The 15,519-nt window shown below is 39.4% G+C and overlaps 1 protein-coding gene across 1 annotated transcript in view; it reads right to left on the minus strand.

Annotated features, from left to right (window-relative positions):
• The window catches only part of ZNF280C (zinc finger protein 280C), a 67,015-nt gene extending 52,380 nt beyond the window's left edge, over positions 1-14,635 (minus strand). Inside the window, exons 1-2 of the mRNA XM_010354802.1 lie at positions 14,448-14,635; positions 6,187-6,233 (exon numbers count right to left, since the gene is read on the minus strand). Of these exons, the coding sequence (XP_010353104.1) occupies positions 6,187-6,217 (31 nt within the window). The 5' untranslated portion in view covers positions 6,218-6,233; positions 14,448-14,635. The remainder of the gene's footprint in view (positions 1-6,186; positions 6,234-14,447) is intronic.
• Between the last annotated feature and the right edge of the window lie 884 nt (positions 14,636-15,519).

Below are 15,519 nucleotides of genomic sequence, written 5' to 3' on the forward strand. Positions count from 1 at the left end.
GACAGAGTAAACAACCTATAAATGGGAGAAAAATTTTGCAAACTATGCATCTGACAAAGGGCTAATATCCAGCATATATAAGGAACTTAAACAAATTTATAACATAAAAAGCAAACAACCCCATTAAAAAGTTGGCAGTGCATATGAACACACACTTATCAGAAGAAGACATACATGTAGCCAACAAGCATATTTAAAAAAAGCACATCATCACTGATCATTAAAGAAATGCAAATCAAAACCACACTGAGATATAATCTCTCACCTGTCAGAATGGCTATTATTCAAAAGTCAAAAAAATAACAGACGCTGGGGAGGGTGCACAGAAAAAGGAACATTTATACAGTGTTGGTGGGAGTGTAAATTAGTTCAACCACCGTGGAGGACAGTGTGGTGATTCCTCAAAGACTTAAAAACATAACTACCATCAGACCCAGCAATTCTATTACTAGGTATATACCCAAAGGAATGTAAACTGCTCTATCAAAAAGACACATGTATACGTATGTTCACTGCAGCACTATTCACAGGAGCAAAGACATGGAATCCACCCAAGTGCCCATCAATGGTAGACTGGATGAAGAAAATGCGGTACATATACACCATGGAGTACTTTGTAGCCATAAAAAAGAACAAGGTCATGTCCTCTGCAGGAACATGGATGGAGCTGGAGGCCATTATCCTTAGCAAACTAATGCAGGAACAGAAAACCTAATACCACTTGCTCTCACTTATAAGTGGGTGCTAAATGATGAGAACACACAGACATATAGAGGGGAACAACAGATGCTGGGGGCCTACTTGAGGGTGGAGGGTGGAAGGACGGAGAAGATTAGGAAAAACAACTCATGCGTACTAGGCTTAATACCTGAGTGGTGAAATAACCTATACAATAAACCCCCAAGACAGGAGTGTACCCATAACAAACCTGCACATGTATCCCTGAACTTAAAAGTTAAAAAAAGACAGAGATAATACAGAGGGCAAGAGACGATAGGATATAATTAGCATCTTTAGAGAGATAAGACAACAATATTATATAAAGACAGCCAAAATTAAGTAAAAAAAAAAAAAGTCAAATGTCAAAGTTGAATAAATGTGAAGCCAAAAGACAAAAAACACATATATTAAACACAGAAAACAAGATTGGTAGAAAAATCAATTTCAAAGGTATAAAATGTACCTAACAAAAGTTCCAGGAAAAACAAAAGTAAGACAAAAAGGAGAGAAGAAGTAATCAAAGGAAAATACAAGAAAAATTCCCAGTTCTCATGGATACAAATCTACAGAATCAAAAGGGCCCACTAGCAGTCAGCATGATGATCAAGAATAAAAACTACACTAGAAAGACATATGAAATTTCAGAATACTGGAAATTGCCAGGTGGCTGGGTGAGGTGGCCCAGGCCTGTAATCCCAGCACTCTGGGAGGCCGAGGCAGGTGGATCACTTGAGGCCAGAAGTTCGAGACCAGCCTGGATAACATGGTGAGACCCCGTACCTACCAAAAATACAAAAATTAACTGGGCACAGTGGTGCACACCTGTAATTCTAGCTGCTTGGGGGGCAGAGGCACAAGAATTGCCTCAGCCCGGGAGCTGGTGGTTGCAGTAAGCCGAGACTGGGCCCTGCCACTGCACTCTAGCCTGGGTGATGGAGTGAGACTCTGTCTCAAACAAACAAACAAACAAACAAGAATAAAGAACAGCTTAGCCAGGCATGGTGGCATGTACCTCTAGCCCCAGTTACTCAGAAAGCTGAGGTGGGAAAATCACCTGAGCCCCAGGAGGTGGGGGCTGCAGTGAGCCATGAAGGTACCACTGCACTCCAATCTAGGCAACAGAGTAAGGGCGTATCTCCAAAAAAAAAAAGAAAAAAAAAAAAAAAGAATACAGACCAGCAATATTATACAACAAATCCCTCTCATTCACCCTTTCTCAGTAAGAATCCACCAAAACAAGACTTAAGGAGAATGACACAGGATGCAGAAAATCTGACATTCAGCACAATACAAAAACAAAAGAAAGTCCCAGGACAATAGCTGTGCAGTAGGGCCTACAGAGCAACAAGCCAGAGTAGTGCAGGAGAATACTACTCACTCCCAGGAACCTGCCAATCCCCCCAAATATTATTAAAATACTAAACATTAAATTGTTAGATTACCTGACAAGTTTCACAGTGTAGGAAAAGTGAATTAAGAGGCCATGGGGCCAGGTGTGGTGGTGGCGTACGCCTGTATTCCCAGCTACACGGGAGGCAGAGGCATGAGAATCGCTGGAACCTGGGAGTGGGAGGTGCAGTGAGCCAAGATCGTGCCACTGCACTCCAGTCTGGGTGACTGGGAGACTTTATCTCAAGAAAAAAAGGGGACTAGGAAGTGACAGGGCGTGGTAGCTCACGACCTTAATCCCAGCATTTTGGGAGGCTGAGGCGGGCAGATCACTTGAGGTCAGGAGTGTGAGACCAGCGTGGTCCACATGGCAAAATCCTGTCTCTACTGAAAACAAAAATACAAAAATTTGCAGTGCATGGTGGCGCACGCCTTTAATCCCAGCTAGAAGGGAGGCTGAGGCAGGAGAATTGCTGGAACCCGGGAGTGCAGTAAGTTGAGATCAAGCCACTGCACTCTAGCCTGGGCGACAGCGTGAGACTCTGTCTCAGAAAATAAAAAAAGAAAAGAGGCTCTGGAAGGGTGTGAGTGGCTACAGGTTTTAATAAACTTTGCTAACTTATAAAACGAAAATTTTAATTGAGCAATATATAAAAACAGAAAAGGAAATGTATCCATCATAATACATTAATACAGTACCACGCTAACCTGTGAACAGTATTATGGTCATCATAAAATCATCGAATATGATTTACTCAAAAATTAAGATATAACTATATTGAGAGATGCTTAAAAGGAAGAAAAAGTTTTAAGAAAACTAAAATCCTCATCTTCCTTGATAGAAAATCACTAGGTAATGGCAAAACATGATTCAAGAGACAACTGTATGTACATGAGTTTTAAAAATTGAGAAATGTGGAAGTAAGTATTAGAAAAACAGCTATACAACTGAAAGTACATGCTTTTCACTTTTTTAGCTTGAAAAACAGGGAGGATATAGGTACGTGCATGCGCTCACACATACACACCTATCTCTACCTCTCTCTCCTTCACTCCCTCCCTTCAAGAGACAGTGCTTATGTAACTTAAAAGTCTTTTCAAGTTAGTTTGACTTTAAAAAAAGATCATGTATTGTTTGTATTGTTTAGGTTAAAAAGTAGTGAAGGAGATGTAAACTAACATAACAGCAATAGAGTCTGGGCACGGTGGCTCACACCTTTAATCCCAGCACTTTGGCAGACTGAGATAAGGCCAGGAGTTTGAGACCAGCCTTGCTAACATGGTGAAACCTCGTCTCTACTAAAATTACAAAAATTAGCCGGGAGCGGTGGGGCACACCTGCAATCCCAGCTACTTGGGAGGCTGAGGCAGGAGAATCACTTGATCCTGAGTGGCAGAGGTTGCAGTGAGCAGAGATGGCACCACTGCTCTCCAGTCTGGGCCACAATGCTAGACTCTGTCTCCAAAAAATAAAAAATAAATAAATAATAAAAATGGGAATGTATATAAGTGATGGAGAGACATGTGGATTGTGGGGGACAACTATAAATAAATAGAAACAATATAAAACAACTTCAGGGTTCTGGTTTAAACAATGATATCTTTGTTTTTCAAGTGCAGTCATTCCTAACAGTAATTTTACTATACTAAAATAACGCCATTTCTACTTTTGACTCAAAAATTAAGACCATCCTTTAGCATGGCCTTAACATGTAAAACTTGAAAACAATGATTTGAGGATAGGACACAAACAAAACCTCTTAACAAATTGGTTCCATTCTTTTACAACATTTTGATTTCCTCTTCTATACAGATATGCCAGATATCATGGCTTGGCATAACACTGTTTCATGTTCAGTAGTCTGCCTACCAAACAAAGAAACCCGCAAAACAAAAAATCTTCACATTCTCCCAAAAGTAACCAATATTATGAACTGACCCTTTTATTCCAAATACCACCTCAAAAAAACATATAGAATGTTCTAAGTCAGACAATTAAAAGTATTAATTCATATTTCAGTATTTGTATATTCTGAATACTTGAAAATACCGCACTCATTGTGTCCCCTGAAGTCCTCATTCGTACGGCTTCTTCCACCTGGAATATCCTTTCTCCTTACCTTATACTGTCCACATCATTCGAGTATAGTGGAAAGAGCATGGACTTGACATCAAATTGAATAGTTCAAATCCTCATTGCACCATTTCTAATTATGTGACTCTGGAGAAATTACTTGAACCTATTTTCTCACCTCTAACATGAGCACAATATCTACCTAATAGAAGTGGTAACAGAGATTCAGGAAAATGCCATATTAATAAGTATCTAACTTCAAATTGATTCCTTGCCCCTTCCCAACTCTTAGTTCAATTATAACTTCCTCAGCAAACCATCAGACTTGTTTTTCTTTAACCTCTTACTGCACTGACAGTCTGTGCTAAGAAATTCAAGATTTAATATATATGATCTCAAACTGCCTACTACTTCTTCGTGTGTCTTAATTATACATGTTCAACTCCAAAGTAAGCTCCTGGAGAGTGAAGAACATATTTTCTTTCTTTGTATTTCCTCCTACACACAGTAGTGCATTGGATACGTAGTAGGTACTTAACATATGATTATCTATAGGGTAAGAAACTAGGTAAACCCAGGCAATGCCAGATTTAAAGAAGTAAGGGAGGCCGGGCGCGGTGGGTCAAGCCTGTAATCCCAGCACTTTGGGAGGCCGAGACAGGCGGATCACGAGGTCAGGAGATCGAGACCATCGTGGCTAACACGGTGAAACCCTGTCTCTACTAAAAATACAAAAAAAAAAAAAAAAAAAAAAACTAGCTGGGCGAGGTGGCGGGCGCCTGTAGTCCCAGCTACTCGGGAGGCTGAGGCAGGAGAATGGCGTAAACCCGGGAGGCGGAGCTTGCAGTGAGCTGAGATCTGGCCACTGCACTCCAGCCTGGGCGACAGAGAGAGACTCCGTCTCAACAAAAAAAAAAAGAAGAAGTAAGGGAGACTCATATATACTGATAATTAAAAAAATAATTTACATTCATGTTGATACCACTGTGATGATATTATGGGAACAAATAATAGGTCTTCCCCATGCTTTTTAACTGAGTTCTGCCATTGTTAATTTCAAGATATACTACTGAGCAAAAATTTTTAAAAGGCACATAATAGCATATATAGTATGATCTTATTTAGAAATTATTTTTTGTCTATGCATAGAAAAAAGTTTGTGTTTATGTATACTCAACCTACAACAGTAGTTATCTCTGGGGATGAGAAGGAAACATTTCATATCTATTACCAACATGTTTACTGTATTTTTTTTTAAACTAGGAATATGTATTACTTTAACAAATATTTGTTTTGGCCAGGCACAGGGGCTCACGCCTGTTATCCCAGCACTTTGGGAGAACAATGTGGGTGGATCAGTCAGTCAGTTCGAGACCACCCTGGCCAACATGGTGAAACCCCATCTCTACTAAAAATACAAAAATTAGCCAGGTGTGGTGGCGGGTGCCTGTAATCCAAGCTGTTTGGGAGGCTGAGGCATGAGAACAGATTGAACCTGTGCAGCAGAGATTGCTGTGAGCCGAGATCATGCCACTGCACTCCAGCCTGGGTGACAGAGTGAGAATGTCTTAAAAATAAACAGGCCAGGTGCGGTGGCTCATGCCTGTAATCCCAGCACTTTGGGAGGCCGAGGCAGGTGGATCACGAGAACAGGAGATCGAGACCATCCTGGCTAACATGGTGAAACCCTGTCTCTACTAAAAATACAAAAATCAGCCAGGCGTTGTGGTGGGCATCTGTAGTCCCAGCTACTCAGGAGGCTGAGGTGGAAGAATGGCGTGAACCCAGGAGGTGGAGCTTGCAGTGAGCCAAGATCGCGCCACTGCACTCCAGCCTGGGTGACAGAGCGAGACTCTGTCTCAAAAAAAATATAAATAAATAAATAAATAAATAATATTTGTTTTTAAGAAAATGTGCCCATTTCTGTCTCTAATCTTTTGTTTTGAAAGGTTTACAGTACAAAAACCATGCCTATTAGTATCAACTACAACGGAAATACTTACTTTTTGGTTGAAAAGGTTTGTTGTCATCCATGAAGTTGCAAGGTCACCTAAGTACCAACACATGACATCAATCAATGTTATGAGTCACTTTAAGTAATACCAAGTACTAAAACATGAAACCTGAGATCCAAAATCTTTGGGTCTAATTTTGATCTCTAGCACACTCACCATATGACTCCAGACAAGATAGTAAGCCAGGTCTCAGTTTTCCACCCTCTAAAATGAAGATGTCTACTACTAGTGTGGATTTTGTTAAATTAAATGCACACTAATTTAGTCTCTTTCTCCTACAAAAGCCCACCTTTTGAGTTTGATATGTTTGATACACACAGGTAATTCATTTTCTGTAACTGATTCATTCCCAAATGAATACATTTAACGTACAGAATTCTGTAATTTACTACTTGAAGAAATCGGAGTTATCAGATTACAAATAAACTTCAAAAGGCATCTTTATGCAAAAATGAGTAATTATCCTGTAATATATGTTTTAGTAAATCTGAATTCTGAAATGCTAAGTGACATTAATCTTTAACTGATTCCTATTCACGTTTCAGAAATATTATTACTATAAGAAAACACATACATTTAGATATTTTTAGTTTTTTGAATCAACTCTGAACCGAAAAGTAACAGAAAATTGGATAAATTGCATAACAGAACAATTCACTATAAAGTAACTGCTCATTGCCTTTTGTGCTCAGAGTACTGTGCTAGGTTCTAGGGAAAATACAAAGATGAATAAGTCATAGTCCTTGCCTTCAGAAGTTTACAATCTGCCTACGATTCTTCAGGATTTTCAAAAAGCCGTTAAACATTATAAAAAAAAAAATCGAATTGTTTTCTAAAACGGGAATTTGTATCCTGAGTTCTCATGCACTGCACATACCATATATTCTACATACAGAATACACACTTTTAAAATACTATTTCAGTTATAAAACAAAAAAGGTAAAAATCAAACATCAGAAATCTGAAGTAGGATATACAAAGCTAATTCAGTCTCCACATTTGTCTTTATCTTCTAACTGGCAAAAGCAAACTTTCCCTAATTCCAAATTATTTGGACTGAATTAGACCAAAGGGGAAAATATTACTTTAACTCCAGAAGAAGTTACTTGTATAAACGTTTGGATTTCTAATACAAGATTCTCTAGTGAATTCTGTAATTAGGTACATGTCCCTAGTTCTGAGGTCTGACTATTCAAATCTCTTCAAACTCAACTACTTGGTTAGTGCTTGTTCCTAAATTAGAATTAAGGTAATACATACGTCACGTAAATACATGACAATTCTTCCTCAACATTAAGGATCTATTGCTACCAAGAGCACAGAATTTTTTAAAGTCACAATTGTACAGCCTATGAGATTCATGTAACACATTTTTTTTTTTTAATTTTTATTTTTTAGAGACAAGGTCTCGCTATGTTGCCCAGGCTGGAGTGCCGCGGCCATTCACAAGCATGACTGATCATCGCATACCACAGCCTTGAACTCTTGGGCTCAAGTGATCCTCCCAAGTAACTAGGACTACAGGTGAACATCACTGTGCCTGGCTTAACACTTTAATTAAATGATCATATAAAATATTTATTAGCATAACCATCCTAAAATGATTACTAAACATACAAGTAGACTATATAAACAAGTCATATTTACTGCCTATGGCTATAGAGATAGCTTTTGAGGCTCAATGCAGCCACCAAAGTCTTAATTGGTATGCTCATAAACGCTCTAAAAAGTCAGAAATCTCTGGATGCCATTAGAGCCATAACTTCAGTCCAAAGCTGTGCTATCCAATGAGGTAACCACTAGCCACTAGCCACATGTGGCTACTTCAACTTAATTAAAAAATAAAAATCCAGCTCCTCAGTCACTCTAGCCATATTTCAAGTGCTCAAAAGCCACAAGTGGTTAGCGGCTACTGCAGTGGATGACACAGCTATGGAATTTCTATGGGACAACACATCAATAGAATACTACCATACTTAGTTCCAGTTTTTAAAATAAACAAATACATACAATTGCATGGATTCCTTTGGGGAAGGACTGCAGCCTTCTAAAACTATCACAAAAACCCCTAAAGTCACCACATCAGAATTTTGGTGGCAGGGGAAGGAATTGTATGGGGGATTAAGTAAGCTGTCAGAGAAATGGAATATCCAGCAAATATATGTAGCGGGCATCTTAGAACTCCCATAATAGCAACTCCGGAGGGTCTCTAGGTTCTGCAACTCAGAGTTGGCATCAAAATAGGCACAAGAGGAAAGAACACTCCATATTTCAGCTACTGATTCAGGTGGAGACACTATACCCATGTTTAATACACTGTTCTTCCGGGGGAAAAAAATGAATTCTGAATAACTGACTCAGGAAACACCTACTGAACACAACCCATTCATTTTTTTGAAGACTGCCTGTATAAATAATTCCTATATAGTTATTTTTTGGTTTCAGCTTTTATGTATCTAAAACTCAACTATGTTTTACAAGAGTTTATTCTACAAAAAGTTAAAAATAATAGATTAACATAGTTAAAATGGTAAATAGTATATGTATTTTGCCACAATAAAAAACACTTGAATAGTTAATAGATGTCACTTTACACCCACTAGGATGGCTAGAATTAAAAGACAGATAATCACAAGTGTTGACAAGGATGTAGAGAAATTGGAACCCTCATACACTGCTGATGGGAATGTGAAATGGTGCAGCCACTGTGGAAAACATTTTGGCAGTTCCTCATGAAGTTAAACAGAGTTATCATATGACCCAACAATTACACTCCTGGAGACAACTGAAAACATATGTCCACACAAATATTCACACACAAATGTTCACAGTGGCATTATTCACAAGAGACAAAAAGTGGAAACAACTCAAATACCCATCAACTCAGGAATGGATAAACAAAATGTGATATATCCATACAACTGAATACTATTTGGTAATAAAAAGAAATGAAGCACTGATAAATGTTATAATACGAATGGACCTTGAGAACATTATACTAAATGAAGGAAGACAGTCAAAAAGACCATATATTGTATGATTTCATTCGTGTGAAGTGTCTAGAAATGGCAAATCCATAGACAGAAAGTAGAGTAGTGGCTGCATATGGTTGGGAGGGTTGGTGGGAAATGGGGAGTGACTGTTAATGGGTACAGGGTTTCTTACTGGGGTGATGAAAATGTTCTAAAATTGTGGTGCTAGCTGCACAACTGTGAATATACAAAATCATTGAATTGCACACTTCAAATAAGTGAATTGTATGCTATATGAATTGTATCTCAATAATGCTATTAAGAAAATAATAAGGCCAGGCGCAGTGGCTCACGCCTGTAATCCCAGCACTTTAGGAGGCAGAGGAGGGCAGATTGCAAGGTCAGGAGTTCGAGACCAGCCTGACCAACATGGTGAAACCCTGTCTCTACTAAAACTACAAAAATTAGCCAGGCGTGGTGGCAAGTGCCTGTAATCTCAGTTACTCAGGAGGCTAAGGCAGGAGAATCGCTTGAACCCGGGAGGTGGAGGTTGCAGTGAGCCGAGATCATACCACTGCACTCCAATCTGGGAGACAAGAGTGAGACACCATCTTAAAAAAAAACAAAAAAAAAAGATAAAAAGAAAGAAAATAATCAGCTGGTAGGATATAAGCTTGGGAGTGATGTGGAGAAAAAGTACCAAAGAAAGAACCTAACAAAGATAGCAAAGCTGTAAGATTCTGAGTAGAGAAAGGGAGAGTAGGTAAACATTCAAGTCCTGATGATACCATTTAAACACCTGAAGCTAGCCATGCCTGCAGCAAATTATCCACAACAGCTTTTCAGTTAAGAGAGAAAATAATTATTTTTGGTTTAATCTACTTTGAGCTAAGTTTCCGGCAACTGTGTTTAAAACTATTAATAAACTCATCAATGGACTACCTCTTTTTCAAACCAGGGTCAACAGACCTCTCAGGAAAATAGATATATTCCAGGTTGTGCAAGAGAGCTCTATAACAATATAATTCTCTTTTTGTTTTGCTATCTTTTGCTATCTAAAAAAATTAACATAAGCCTGCTCTGGGGATTCCCTGGGTGACCACCTTATATAACTAAATGACGCATTTGCACTAAATGAAGGGCAATGAAAATACGGTTAGCTATAGAAATGAAGGTACTGAAAGGGTTCAAATAAAAAACCTTGCTATTATTTATATATATAAAGTAGAGAATGTATACATATAGTATATACAAGTAGGTACGAAAAACTCCATACAAGTAGGCAGTGACTCAGCAAAATACATATTCAATATATGAAAACTGATTTAAATGGCAATGATTTTGTAGTTTCACTTGACTGCTTTGTTTTATGGTTGTGTAAGAACTCTGAGAATGTTTCAAACATTTGAAGTTCAGGGGTGTCTGTGAAATTTTTTTTTTTATAACAAGAATTGGTATAGTACTGAAATCCAAGAAAACTGGATTATATCTTGGTTCCTTAGACAATTTCGCCGGCATCTAAACGATTGAAACTTTCAAAGTAGGTTTTGGGAAGAAATCACATACAATTCAGAAAGAAAATAGAGGCTCTTCACCTTTCCTTTGTCCAAGTTTTTATACTATGCAAATTATCTTTTTTTCTGAAAGGCTGAACACATAAGTCCAGGTACATTTTGAGAAGACATTTAATAACTTTATTATTTTTATCCTATTTGTTTTCAACTTTTGTCTCTGTTAATTTTCATACTTCATCTATTTGTAGAAAATAGTTGGTTTACACTAGGATTTAAAACTCACTAGCATAATACTTTGCAAAGTTTGCCTATATTTTAAAACATTTTATGTCAGCTTTGGGATAGGGCACTATAATAAAATATACTTCTACAAATAAGTTTTGTATTATATTCAGGGTAAAGACTCTATAGGCATAGTCTTTTATTATAATTCCTATGTAAAAGATATAACATGCGGAAAAGACGAATGTACAATTACTGGCCTTTCGAAGCGAATCTGTATAGTAAATACTTTATGTAAGTTTCATAAGATATTCTATAGTCACTAATTCCTAAAGTAACCTCAAGAAGTATGTATTATTAATTAATTTGCTTTTTATAGGAGTAAAACTTATCCACCAGGGAAAATGTCAAGTAAGTGCATTGATGGGAACACTGGACACAGGGACTGAAAACCTGAGTGGGAATTTCTGGTCTACCACTTCCTGGCTGCCAAATCTATAAGAAGTATAATTAACCTCTGTAAGCCTTAGTTTTTCTATCTGTAAAACGAAAACAGTAATACCTTCCTTGCAGCGCTAGTGTGAACATTAAATAAAGCACAGGAAATATTACTGAACAGTACTTTGCACTATTTTTCTCAACTTCTCCTTCTTTACCTGAAGTCATACCATAAGTTGATGAGTACAAGCACTTAAAACAAATCTAGTTCACATAAAGAGCTCAATTAAAATCATATCATAAATAAATTGCATCACATCAGTAGTTCTCAAAACCTTTTGTCCCAGGATTTCTTTTCACTTAAAACTTAATGAGAACCCCAATGAGCTTTATGTTTATATGGACAGTATGTGTTGATATTTCCCATATTAGAAATTGAAACTGAGACAGATTTCAAATGTTTTTATTTAAAATATTTATAAGCCCATTACAAGTTAATAAAAATACTTTTAATGAGAATAACTTTTAAAAAAGAAATCTAATGAGAAAAGTAACATGGATTTACATTTTTGCAAATGTCTTTAATATTTATCTTAATAAAAAGCAGCTGGATTCTCTTATCAGTCTCTGGGGAAAAATACTGTATGATCTCACTTACATGTGGAATCTAAACAACTTTATCTCATAGAAACATTGAGTAGAAAGATGGTTACCAGAGGCTTGGGAGTTCGGGGGTGGGACAGATGGGGAAAAGATGTTGATCCAAGAGTACAAAGTTCAATTAGACTGGAGGAGTAAGTTTTAGCTATCTATTGCACTACAAGGTGACCACAGCTAATACTAATAATGTATGGTATATTTCAAAATTGCTAAAATAGATTTTTAACATTCTCATAACAAAATGGCAAGTTGGTAAGGTGATGGCTATGTTAGCCTCTTTCAATAATGTATACATATCAAAACATCACATTGCACCCCATAAATACACGCAATCATTTGCCAATAAAAAATTAAAAAGGAAACAAAAAAAATGAAAAAACATATACTCCTTAAAAGAAAACTACTTTGCAGCGAAAGAATAAAGTCTAGACGAACACTATACTTTCAGGGGTCATTTCTACAGTTCATTCCTAATGATGTTTCTCTGATTGTGCAGAGCAGTGGGAAGAAAAATCTAGACAAACATATTTGATTCAAATTACTGAGGAAGGCTGGGCTCGGTGGCTCACTCCTGTAATCCCAGCACTTTAGGAGGCCGAGGTAGGTGGACCACGAGGTCAGGCGTTCCAGACCAGCCTGGTCAACATAGTGAAACCCCATCTCTATTAAAATTACAAAAATTAGCCGGGCGTGGTGGCAGGCGCCTGTAACTCCAGCTATTCGGGAGGCTGAGGTAGGAGAATCGGTTGAACCCGGGAGGCAAAGGTTGCAGTGAGCTGAGATCGCACCACTCACTGCACTCCAGCCCGGGCGACAGTGCGAGACTCCGTCTCCAAAAAAAAAAAATTACTGAGGAAATCAAATCTTTTTGAATCATTACCTAAGACAAACTCACTGAAAACCAAGTAGCTGAGACTTACTTCTTCAACTCTTCAACATGCTTAGAAATAATATTAAAGTATTAAAAAGTTGAGAAAAAATGAAGCCTTAAAAATATAAAGGAAAAGGGAATTGAATAATACTTCTTAAAATTTTTAAGTGAGCCTCCTTGCTTATTCTGTGACCACCTCACTCTCACAAAAAGTGAGACATAATATAGCAAACTGAACATGAGATGAAGGTCAGAAAGCCTAGGTTTAAGAATTGGTTCCATCACTTCCTAGGGACATGACCTCGGTAAAGTTCTGTCCTTGAGGCTGTTTCCTCATCTTCAAACAGTTCTATCAACACCCTACAGCCCATCTCAAAAGGGGTGCTACCAATGAAAAATACAAATGCAAGATACGATTATAATGGAATTTGTGCTGCTGTAGAAACATCAAAGGTACACAGCCCTAATTGTATAAGCAAAGCAGTGCCTTTGTAGGCTCAGTAAAGTTTCTGCTTAAGGAGATTAAGTTTGCACAGTAACCCCCAAACCAGGATACCTCACAAATACTGAGGAGACTTTTGAGGAGAGTAGTTTAAAACTCTACTTCTAGGTTTCAATTTTATGTTAGGGGCACTAAAAGACATTACAACTTATAGTGCAAACCTGAAAGCAATAGTAAAAAAAATGTAAGGTCGCAGATTTGAAAAACTCCACAAAACTAACATCTTTCCAAACAAAGAGAATCCCTTGGATGAGGGTCTCCCATGCTTGCAGAAGCTGGTTCACTTGACATTTTCCTCTCGAATTTCTCCTTAAAAAGCATTAAAACCAGACAGAAGCTGAGAGGAACTCCTTCCATCTTTAGAGCAGGAGTATACCTCAGCATAATTTTTTCCATCTCTTTAAGTGAAACCTGCAAACCTCCTAGTTAGAATATAGTGTATTTAACTCCACGTTTCTCCTCAGGGCTCTTATCCTCTAGACAATAACGGAATGGGGCACGATTTCTGTGACAGAGAAGGGAAGTCCCTTTGGCCAGAACAAGGTTGTGGGCATGGAATGACCGGTCCTGTGTGAAGGGAACCTGGGCAGAAAGAAGGGGTCACAGGATCTCTGACGCCTGAAAGTTCGGAATCCCTTCAAGTCTCTTTTCGTTTAAGAGACTTGAGGGTGGGCGGGTCTCCGTCAAACATCAGTATCAACCGTACAAAAGACGAAAGGGAGTTGCCTCCAGAAAGAAAAGCCCAAACCGGGTTGGAAACAGACCGGCAGGACTGAGGAGATGAGAAGGCTGCCGCAGCTGCCTCGGCCCGCGAAACCACTGCCCGCCGCGGGCCGCCAGGCTCTACCTTCAGAAAACCCTCCCCCTTCAGGGCCCGGCGCAAGATGGTGGCCCACCAGCTACCACGCCGCCAAGCCTGTCCCCTCCCCCGCACCCCCGTCGATCCGCACCGGCATAGAGACCCTCAGCCCGCCGCCCTCAGAACCGCCCTCTGGGTAAGGCTGCCTCGGCCGCGCGGGAGAGCTGCTGCCTGCTTCCGCGCGGCACAGGCGGGGGCGGGGGCCGCTTACCGAGAGCAGAGCAGATCGGACTGACTGGGGTTCGGATAAGGAGGAGGAGAAAGAGGAGGAGGAAAGGGAGGAGCGCGAAAACCTCGGGCGACAGCCTCAGCAACAGCGACTCCCGCAGAGACTTCCAGCGCGGAACCGGCGCCTCAGCCGGGGGGGAAGGAGTATATAACTGCGCGCGCTGCCTCATGGGTAGACGCCGACTCCACCCCCTGAACATCCGGGGCCTTTTCTAACCGCCCACGGACGGCTGGTACTTACTTGTGCAGCTACTTTACTTACCGTCGACGGGGGCCGAGCAAGTGCAATTGACCAGCGTGCATGCAGCTCTTTTAAGCAAACCTTCTATTTAACCTGGAGTTGTCATCCCAAAAAACACGTTGTACCTAACTACAGAGAAACATGAATTCCGGGTCTTCCTTGTGTGTGAGGGCTAACGTTAAAATATATATATATATTGTTTTTTAGAAATACTGTACTTGAAACACGTCTGAAAATACTAGTTATTTTTAACACGTTTTGTTTTAAACATGGTTTTGCTTGTCTGTTACTTCTAATTGCCATATGGATGCCTATAGCAGTTACAAAAATGCCAAGGAAAAATACATTTACGGCTGGGTGCGGTGGCTCATGCCTGTAACCCCAGAACTTTGGGAGGCTGAGGTGGGTGGATCACCTGGGGTGAAGAGTTCGAGACCACCTCCCTTTCCTCCTCTTCTTTTCCCTCATCCTTCTCTGAACCCCAGTCAGGCCCAGTTAGCCTGACCAACATAGTGAAACCCCATCTCTACTAAAAATGCAAAATTAGCTGGGCGTGGTGGTGCATGCCTGTAATCCCAGCTACTTGGGAGGCTGAGGCGGGAGAATCACTAGAACTTGTAAATACGTTTACAGGAAAAGCACTTGCCAAAATACTGTTTACAGAAACATTTTCTAGACACTGCTTTGAACTGTAAAAGTTTCTTCTCCCAACTTTCTCTGCAAGGTTTACAGCAGTACTGGTTCATTTCTCTCTCTCTCTCTCTCTTTTTTTTTTTTTTTTTGAGACGGAGTTTCGCTCTTGTTGCCCAGGCCG

Source organism: Rhinopithecus roxellana, chromosome 7, assembly GCF_007565055.1.
Source record: "Rhinopithecus roxellana isolate Shanxi Qingling chromosome 7, ASM756505v1, whole genome shotgun sequence".
NCBI classification, from domain to species: Eukaryota; Metazoa; Chordata; class Mammalia; order Primates; family Cercopithecidae; genus Rhinopithecus; species Rhinopithecus roxellana.